This window comes from Lactuca sativa, chromosome 6, assembly GCF_002870075.4.
Source record: "Lactuca sativa cultivar Salinas chromosome 6, Lsat_Salinas_v11, whole genome shotgun sequence".
In the NCBI taxonomy this organism is placed as follows: domain Eukaryota; kingdom Viridiplantae; phylum Streptophyta; class Magnoliopsida; order Asterales; family Asteraceae; genus Lactuca; species Lactuca sativa.
This window is the reverse complement of record NC_056628.2, coordinates 145,257,046-145,267,321: the sequence shown is the minus strand read 5'-3', so window position 1 is coordinate 145,267,321 and position 10,276 is coordinate 145,257,046. Positions and strand designations below refer to the sequence as shown.

The 10,276-nt window shown below is 37.6% G+C and overlaps 1 protein-coding gene and 1 long non-coding RNA gene across 2 annotated transcripts; one reads left to right on the top strand and one right to left on the bottom strand.

The window, feature by feature from the left end:
• Positions 1 to 6,505: 6,505 nt before the first annotated feature.
• LOC111890500 (glucan endo-1,3-beta-glucosidase 11) lies at positions 6,506 to 8,552 on the bottom strand. Its single transcript, XM_023886607.2, has 3 exons — positions 8,333 to 8,552; positions 7,120 to 8,255; positions 6,506 to 6,669 (listed from the first exon to the last, which is right to left on the bottom strand). The coding sequence occupies exons 1-3, from the start codon at positions 8,364 to 8,366 to the stop codon at positions 6,604 to 6,606; spliced, it is 1,236 nt and encodes a 411-aa protein (XP_023742375.1). The 5' UTR covers positions 8,367 to 8,552; the 3' UTR covers positions 6,506 to 6,603.
• On the top strand, positions 8,550 to 9,301 carry LOC128126728 (uncharacterized). The gene is made up of 2 exons (XR_008224830.1): positions 8,550 to 8,676; positions 8,848 to 9,301. It is a non-coding gene; the product is annotated as an uncharacterized LOC128126728 (long non-coding RNA).
• The last annotated feature ends 975 nt before the right edge of the window (positions 9,302 to 10,276 follow it).

The window sequence follows — 10,276 nt, the reverse complement described above, 5'->3', positions numbered from 1 at the left end:
TTGTGACAACTGGAAAACTTGGAGTCAAGCCAAGTCAAAAGATGTATTATGTATAGGGAAACCACATCTTAACTTTATTGCATTGTATCACCTATAGCCATGAGGGCATGTTTTATAAGTTAATAAATATGTGTATATTGAAACCCATGTTGATTTAACTTAATATAAGTCAACATAAGTCAAAAGGTTATGTCTAAAACCATAAATAAATACACTACATTTGAGTTTTCAGTTTTAAGAACCTAGGAACAATGAGATTTCAGTTTTTGGAATCTTGGAACAAAAAGGGTTTTCGGTTTTGGTATGACCGAAATCTCTTTTGGGTTTACCACTAGGACCGAAATCTACTTCATGTAGCGTACACAAGGTGATTTCGGTCATGCTAGGACCGAAATCACCCTCATTTTGGCTGAAATTTCCAAGAAGGTGGCCAAGTGGTGCCACTTGAGTTGTAGTTTAGCTTCCCAATAAGATAAGTGCACATACCAAGGTAAATGTCACCTCAAACCACATCATATCTTCCATATAAGTAAGGAAATCACCACCCCACCCCTCATTTCACACTTCAAGCATTTCCAGTGAATAATTCCTTCCTACATTCTCTCAAAGAAAAAACCCATTTTCTCTTATACTCAAAATCAAATATCCCCATAAACCTATATCTTCAAAGTTGTTCTTAAGGATCTTAGTAAGCATTCCTTATAACCTATTGTTATTCAAACACAATCTCTTGATGGTTCATATATTCACACATTATTATGTGTTTAAACCATTAGGATACAACATTTTTCACATATTCTACACTCGGAGATCACTATTTTCACCTCCTTATCTAACCGCGATCACAGTCGAGGTGAGTTCATACCCCTACGTTTTTAAAGATTTTCTACGTTTCAGGGGGCGGATACAAGTAAAACACAAGGAAACTTGTGTTAATATACAAACTGTTATTTATGTTTCTTTACATTTTATGTACCTTTACATGAAAATACTAAATATGCGAAACTACGTTACTACCAAATTTATAAACGTTTACATGCAAAAGTTGTTAAAACACAAAGGTTTTCATTTCAATGAAACATACCTATATAAACTATAATAGGTATAGTTTGGGGAACACTTACATTATTTTACCCTTCGGAATTAAGAAATGGTTATATAAAAATATAATTATTTTTATACTATATAAACGAGATGAAAGGGTCATACTTACATTTACAACAAAGAGGGTTTTCATTTCACTTTACGTAAACTAGCTAATACAAATTTTGTGAGATATTCAGCTTCATCGTACTTTTAAGTACATAACTTAAGTCCTATAATTGTAACCAAAATCTCTTGTAGGGAAAGCTTGATACTTGTGTATAGATCTATACGGGACTGACAATCCCGCACCTAAACTGTTAGCTACATTTAGACCGGCATATATGGGGTGAAAAATGTCATAACATTCCGACGCCTGAAGAACGTCGTCACATGCCAACTAGTCGCTAGCATGGTTATAATAACTCACATGAGGTATTAACAATACATTTTGGTTTACGGGGCTAATGTACATTTAAATGCTTTTATGCAAATTAAAACTACATATCACAAACTTTAAGTACAGAAAACTTATACATTTCGGTCTTAGAACATTTAAGACTACAATTCATTTTATAGAAATATTCGATTTTCTAGAACAAACACTATCATTTTATGAACAAACAGTTTGCAACTCTTTTTATGGAAAATATCGGATTTTCTGTAAACAAACACGATTACTTTACACGAAAAGGCTTACATCTATACAAACTCTTATGAACTCACCAACTTTATTGTTGACAATCTTTTCAAAACTACTTGTATTCTCAGGGAATCACTAAGATAGGTAACAACAAGCTTTTGAAGATGAGACGTTAAAACGTCAGTCAAGTCTTAGATCATCATATTGTAATTGATTTTTGAAACATGTAACACATACAAACCATGTAAATTTATCAATTATATTTATGATGGTTGTGTTTACTTTGATCTTTATTATACAATTCTTATGATACTATACATCACGTCATCTGCCCTCGAACGTTTCCGCCGTTCTGGTTTGGGGTGTGACAAATTTCCCTTCTAGTTTTGTTTTGAGGGTTCTTTCCTCTTCTTCCCCTTCCCTTGCCTAATGGCCAAGACAGGAGCAACAACAACAGGAGTGGATGCAATACTCCTTCCCTTCATTCCACTCTCGGTGGTTCTCAACAAGCTTTGGAGTTGACTCAATGTGGTTTCCTCCTTGTTTAGATGATAAGTCATAACAAATTGATCATAACAGCTAGGAAATGAATGCAAGACTATGTCAATAGCTAACAACTCATCGAAGTTCACATTGAGATTCAACAGACGATCCACATAATGTTGCATGCGTTGCAAGTGGGTCTTGACGGACTCCCGTCCTTCATCTTGCTGGTTATGAGTGAATTGACTATCTCGTACCTTTCTTGAAGGGCTCGTTGATGTTACTTCTCCATCAAGTCCTTGCACATCTCATAAGGCCAATAGTCCTCATAGAACCTTTACAGCTCAGGAGTCATAATAGCCACCATGATGCATGACACTTTGGTAGCATCATTGCAGTGTCTCCTATACTCAGCTATTTCTTCCGGAGTAGATTTAGTTTCATCAATCTCGTTCAGCTCCTTGTCGAGAACATATTTCTTGTCCTCAAAGCGCAAAGTCATCTTGATGTTATGTATCTAATCATTAAAATTGGAACCACCAAAAGTGACTTGGTACATTATGTTGCTACTCATACATTATATAACTTTCAAAAAAATCAATGTTGCAACATGCTTTCAATTAAAGGGTTTTATCAGTTAATCTATTTTAAATGAAAAAACTTCTTTTGTAATTTTTGGATGTCACAGACTGTAATGTCCCAAAATTCAAGACTAAAAATTTCTTTTAATAAAACATTACTTAAAGCAAAATCATCGATTCAAACATAATCAGAATGTTAATTTCCAAAACTCATGTTCATTATCAGAGTAAACATTCCCAGGCTGTCTAATCTATGGTGTGTGCCATGCGATCACCCCGAGCTCTTCCCTCCGCTACCGGAAGTACTTGAAACCAAAACTGAAAACCGTAAGCACGAAGCTTAATGAGTTCCCCACCCTACCACATACCATGCATAACCACATACTGCACGTACTGGGCCACGCCCGCTATCCTGGGCCTCGCCCCCTACCTCGGGCCTCGCCCGCTACAACGGCCCCGCCGCTCCAGGCCCTGCCTGGCTTTGAGCCCCACTCGGATACAGATCTGTTTCACTTAGGCCTCGCCTGTCACAGGGCCTCGCTCGCTAACATATAATAGCACATAAACATATCACAATACATAAGCTAAACACATACTAACAGATCCTATCCTAAGGCCTCGCCTGTCCCTGGGCCTCGCCCTTGTCCTGCTACTGATGAGTCATGGAACGCCGTCCATACTCCTGCTGATAGTGAGATACGGGCCCAGCCCACACTCACTCTTTCCCTAACTTGGGCCTCGCCCCTGATCTGTTGCTAATGAGATGTGGAACACCATCCACACTCTGCTCCTGGTGAGGTACGGGACCTCACACACACTCACCTTCCTACCAGGCACATACAAGTATCACACAGACAACAAGTATAAACTATCACATAAATCGTTCCTTGGGCACCCTTCCGCTATCATTGGACCTCGTCCTGAATATCATACTAGCATACGGTGCCTAGGGCTAACCCCCGGGTCTTATACTCATAACTACATGGGTTGGCATTGTGGCCGTAGACCCATTCACACAAAGGGAAACTCACCTGCATTGGTTGAACTCGCTGATAATCCCACTACTTATTGCCCGGCAACTCTCTGAACTCCTGCTCCACTAGCTCCCCGAGCTACCAATATCAATGCAACACTTAGTCTAACTAACCCCCGAAAGACAACCAAGCCAACTCTGGTCAACGTCAAAGTCCTGGTCAAAGTCAACCTCCCAGGTCAACCCTACTCACCGAGTCAACCTACTGACTCGCCGAGTTCATAAGCTCAGAGTCCTTTCATTCGCGACTCGACTCGCTGAGTCTACCGATTTCCGAGTCCTAACCTGCCCGACTCACCGAGTCTCCACTCGACTCACTGATTCGAGTCTCAACTCGAAGGGTTTTGGGGTTTCACGACTTGACTCGCCGAGTCCAAGAACAGACACGCCGAGTACAAGGCAATCTTCATCCAACTCGACAAGTTGTTCATCCCATTCGTCGAGTTGCTCCTAACCTTCATGCTACTTACCGAGTCCACTCAAAGGACTCGCCGAGTCCATTCAACTCTTCATACATGCAGAGGACTTTTGAGTCATGCATGGACTCCAAACTGTAGATCTACCCTTCCCAAGCCTATTCCTCACGTAAAGTTGCAAACTTTACGTGTAGAGAAGGAGATCTAGGCTAAAAACACACTAGGGTTTGGTTTAAGGACAAAAGGGCTTCACCAACTACTCATCTTCTGATGTTTTATGAACATATTGGACCATCCCAACACTAGATCTAAAGTGGCAACAACATATCTAAGCCCCCAAACTCGAATTGGGTCTCAATCAACCATAAAACCCCCAAATCTCATAACAAAATAGATCTAGATGCAAAGGAGGGAAATTGGCAGCTTATTACCTCCAAGATGAACACAAACTGAAGTAGATCTCGGATCTACACCTTTCCTTTGAAGCAACCTTCTTAATCTTCAAGTTCCTTTCCAAAATTTCCTTCCTCCAAAGCTATTTCTCTCAAATGATGGAAGCTCACACGAAATCTAGGGTTTACAGGTTCTCTAGGAGGATATGGAGGTTGAGGGAGGGACATAACACCCTTTATATAGGATACAACTCCCGGAATTAGGGTTTTCCTCGTTCAGACCAGACTCGCCGAGTCGGTCACTTACTCCTCGACCCGGATCCCGCTCGGACTCGCCGAGTCATCCCTTAAACTTAGGGTTTCCTTTCCTTTCTTGGCCTTTCAGACTTTGGGTGTTACACAGACCATATATAGTCTCATGATTTACACACACAAACACTCAATGTGACTAATATCAAATTTAATGATAACTGTTTTTCTCTGTATTTGCTCTAAATAATAGACACATGAATATTTCACGACGTGACTGTTATAAATATATTGGACAAATATAATCACCTAAACTATAGCCATAAATATCATTTAGATATACATTTGTGATATGGTGTGCCTTCTATAAAGCCATATAGTCACATGATCGTACTAGAAATAAAATGTGACTATACACATTAGCTTTTGGCAAGCTGAAACATGTTAAACTTTAAAGACACATAACAAGTTATATTGACCATATGTACACGGTTTTTGTTACACTGAAATCATGTGTCACAAACTCGACTCTATATATTTATACACAAACAATTTCTTCATGTGATCATATATGGCTTTTAGTCACGGTGTTCAAGTGTGTGACATGGATTTGTCACGTTTTATATGTATATCATGACTAAGACTTCGAACTTACTCTTCATTTGTCACGCGTTCCAAATTCATATGTGGCTAAATAATCAGCCAAAAATTAGCAGTGACATTTACCCATATAAATTTTTGAAGGTGTGGCAATACATTTTGAATAGTCACACGATTGGAGTTCATATGTGGCTAACGAATCACATGAAATTTATTTCATTACCTTTAGCCACATAAATATTTGGATGTTTGGCCGTTCAATTCCGACTATGTATGACCAATTGGTAGTTTTGTACTAGTGTGAGAAAGTTCCTGTGTTGATGTGTTAAAAGCTAAGGAATAGTAGAAAACGAGCCAAGACTTATGTGGAAGTGAAATATAGAGAATGTAAAGTAAAAGGACACCTTGGTAGTCCACAAGAGAGAAATAAGAGGAGATATGGCTCCTAGGGTGAGAAAGATGGACCCCTCAGATTATATAAGTATGTGTGTGTATGTAAGTATGTGTGTATAACAGTTACTTATGAGTAACAGTTAGAGTAAGAATTTGCATAGAGAAGTGGGAAGAAAATAGACTCATGAGAGAGTCAAAGGTTGGATATAGAGTTCCCATAAAGAATATGATGATCAAGTGTCATATCTAAGTGAGAAGTTAGAAAACATTAGGAGTGTGTGACTTCTTGATATAAGAGATGAATACGTATGTCAAAAACACATCTTTAAGATGTATCAAAGTCTCAAACACACATACACGTAGACAAACATATATATATATATATATATATATATATATATATATATATATATATATATATATATATATATATATATATATATATATATATATATATATATATATATATATATTCTTGGAGTCAAGTGCAAGGCGCATCATTTATATCTTTCGGTGAAAGTTTGGTGTCTTTTGAGACTCCCAATACAAAGTAATCCAGATCTGTCGTGTCCAAGAATCAGCATGCAGCAACAACAAGAACAACAAAAAAACACCTCAAAAATATACGATGATGCCATAATTAATAAGAATAAGATTTAATTAAAGAATTTCCAAACTACAAAACAACACCACCACATACATTACGATTACGTTACGTTATCTCCTTCTCTCAATACGCTGCCATTGACATGAACCCCATGCCCAACATTGCCCACGTGCTCCAAGCAAATCTTTCCTGTAAAAGAAAATTTTGTTGTTAAAGTCATTAACTTTATTATAAGATATTCATTTACTTTATTTGATACCTGTGATAGATACATTTATTCCATTTTCAATATAAAGAATTTATGATAAGGATACATATATAGCTTTATATGACACTTTTGGTTGGATAATATGGGACGACAAAAATGAAATTACTATAATGACAATATTTGTATTTATAATTTAACTGAAATTGTAGAAAAAAAAAAACTATGGTTTTATGACTTTATCTAATTGATTAAGGGCACAAAACGACGTAGTTTGAGAAGCTGAGACATGGTTCAAACTTCAAAGTGCAACGTCCGTCATTGAAGGGTGCACTTCGTGAACAGTGAACTGTCTACGTGGATTAACACAAACGGTAATATGCGCACGTTAGCAAAATCATTACCCTGAAAAAGTGGGAAAAAGGTAAACTCACCGTCGACGACGAAATAGCCAGGTATCCACTCGATGAGTTCGCCGGCGGCGATAAGTATATCGAAGGTCCATTCGTTCCGGAGCTGCTGCTGCTGCTACTACTACCACTACCTGTGCTTGTGGAATTGCCACTGGAAACCGCGATTCCGGAGAATCCTAAACCATACGACGGAGTTCCGTCGGGTTTAAATAAGCCGTAGTTCCTTTCCGATGTCGGTCCAGGTTTCATGTTCTCGTTGAACATAGCAAACACGAAGATGTTTAAATCGGAATTAGGTCTCGCTGGAGTTCCTTTCTTCTGATTGATTAGCTTCAAGAGGTTTCCGTTGTACTTTTTCGCGTTTTCCGGTGACGCTCCAATTTCATCTTCGTCTCCTTTCGACGGCCATCCAGTCTCCGAGATCTGAACCGGGAGCTTCTTGTAACCTAGGGAGGATAGAGCGGCGTAGACCGCATCGATCTGAGCGAACAACATGTTATCGTAATGCAATTTGGTACCTGGATCAACGATTCCAGCATTAGGTTGAAACAGAACGAAATCAAGCGAAACTTGCTTCGGATCAGCTTTGTACGCGAAGAACGGATAAGCATTGATGAGGAATGGAGAGCACGTTTTCGAGAGGAAATCTAAGATCGGAGCGATACATCCTTTCAGATCTTGCCGGAAAGCTCCCGTCGATGGAGGATACGAAGATTGAAGAATAGCAACAGAATGTGCAGTGGTAACAGTAACCTGACTGTCTAATTTCAGATTCACAAGAGCAGTATGTACACTCTGCATCGCCGGAAGCAAACATCCAGACAGAGAAGTATCATTGAAAGTCAATACTTCATTTCCGACAGCAATGGAGGTGATTTTAGTCGCCGGGAGGTAACACTGAACATTAGCCTTCACCCAAGCTTGAGCATTAGCTGGATCTGTCATCTTCGAAAGGTACTCATTACCTAACCCCACAATAAACTCAACCCCAGTGTTTGCAAAAGCTTTCAGCACTTTAGGATCAGCATCATAGAGCTTCACTCTAGTGGCACCAATGGCTTTTACCAACGGAACCACATGCTCCGGTGAAGGAAGATTGTTAGCGATCTGTCCATAGTTTATCCCTACCGAAGCCACCAACACAGGCAATAAAAACCCTACACGAAACAAGAACCAAAATCAATAGAAATGGAAAATTGGGGGAAAACACACAAGAATTTAAACACCACATTACCAGTAAATAGAAGAGCAAGCTTTGAATCTTCCATGGACGAAAGAGGTGCAGAAGATGGATGAGGTTTTGGTTATGTGTATGATTGAAAGGTGGGGAGAGTGACAGCAGTAGAACTGTAGAAGTAGCAGAAGTGTTTGATTCTTGGACGTTTCTTCTTACTTCAGTACAAAATAATCAAGAATCAGTGTTTGATGAGTAGAGTGGTGATGACTGATGAAAGATGAATCATGAAACTAGTGGCTTATAAGTTATAAGATATAACTCCAGTCGACTCCAGTCTGTCTTCTAATCAATGGGCCTATCAATGGATGCAATGCAAAATACAAAATGCAAATCTACCAAAGGTAAATCGTAATTCGTAAACCTTTCTTTTTATTGGGCTTATTTCTACATATTTTTTACTTTTAGAGTTTGAGTATTTTAATAGTTATATTATATTATGAAAATGAAAATCTTTACATGGTATAGTAGGGTTTGAACTTTTACGTAATCCCTTATTTGCTTTTCCCATTTAGGCTATTGACAAAAAGAAACGACGAATAATGACAACCAAATTCTTGATTAATTACAAGAGAGAGAGAAAGAAAGATATACACTTTTGTTTAAAGTTTATAACGGCAATATTTGAAAGAAAAGTGGGTGGGGATAATTCAAGAGGAAGATGATGAAACATCCTATCTGTGTCCACACTAATAATAATCAATCAATAGACAAACTTCACATGCCTAACATTCCCCTTCACATAATTGTTTCTTTTTTTTTTTTCATGAGATTTCACATGTGTTTTGGACATGTGCTATGAATCAAACCTACTTTTGCATCCATGGGGACAAACCACAAAGTTCAAAGGTTTTTTGTAGATACGTTTGGGGTATAAGGATTTTTTTTTCTTTATGTAATATGTTATCCATGTGTTTGTTAAAATTCTAGTTTAGGTATATTGATTAATTGTTCATAAAATGCTAAATACATGTATGGCATCATTAAAACATTTCATGTGTGGCAAACAACAACGTTCAAAGAACAAAAAATAGGAAAGAAACGGATAAAAATGACAAAAGTATATATGTTTGGATCGATATCAGAGCATGAATATGAGTAACGATTAGAATGTGTCATGTGTTCTTGAGGTGATGTGTTCTTCAGACGTGATTAAAGTAATAAAAAAAGTTCTAGGTTTTTTGATTAATTTCAAGCATTTTTCTTTTCTTGAGGCGATGTGATCAACATAAGATTATAAATCTTAGGAAAAAATCGATCGTAGTGAATTCTCAATGTGGTTATGGGTTGTATGTTCTTTAATCGACACAAGGAGTGAAACTATATGTGGGTTATTAGATCAGTATCTAGGACAACAACAATTATGAATTCACATTGGAATGTGTGTTTTTTCTAAGAAATTTTTGAAATTAATATTTAAAAATGAAAGTTCGTTTATATTTTCATATCATTGAATTGTCTTTGTTTTGGAATTTGGAATCTCTTTATGATCAAGCAACATATTAAGGTGGAGTCACAAAATCATGCACATAGAGTGTTCAATGGAAAACCTCTAAGAGATGGGAGTTGTTATTTGAGTATAAGAATAAGGACTAAACTTGATTCAAACACCCATAGTTGTGGGAGTGAGTTTATCAAGTTTTGTGATGGGGATTTAGACAAAACTGCAAGATTGATCCTTATGGTATTCAAAAAACTTTGGATGGGGTCCAAAAACTTTCTGACTTGTATAGAAGGTCCAAAATCAAGGTTTTTTCGTGTTTTTGGTCCAAAAAAATTTGAAAAGACGGTTATGCCCTTTTACTTTCTTTTTTGTATTTTTATAATTTTTCAAATACTAATTTAATTTAAAAATAAAAAAGAAAAGAAAACAATTATCCCCCAACAACCCCCCCCCCTCTCGTTTTAATTCCCAGAACACAATCCGTCGCCATCATCTTCTTC

Coding starts and splice junctions, on each gene's coding strand:
- LOC111890500 (XM_023886607.2), bottom strand. CDS start 8,366: ATGGAAGATTCAAAGCTTGCTCTTCTATTTACTG. Junction 8,256..8,332: donor GCTTGCTCTTCTATTTACTG/GTAATGTGGTGT, acceptor TGTTTCGTGTAG/GGTTTTTATTGCCTGTGTTG. Junction 6,670..7,119: donor TGGCTATTTCGTCGTCGACG/GTGAGTTTACCT, acceptor TTTCTTTTACAG/GAAAGATTTGCTTGGAGCAC.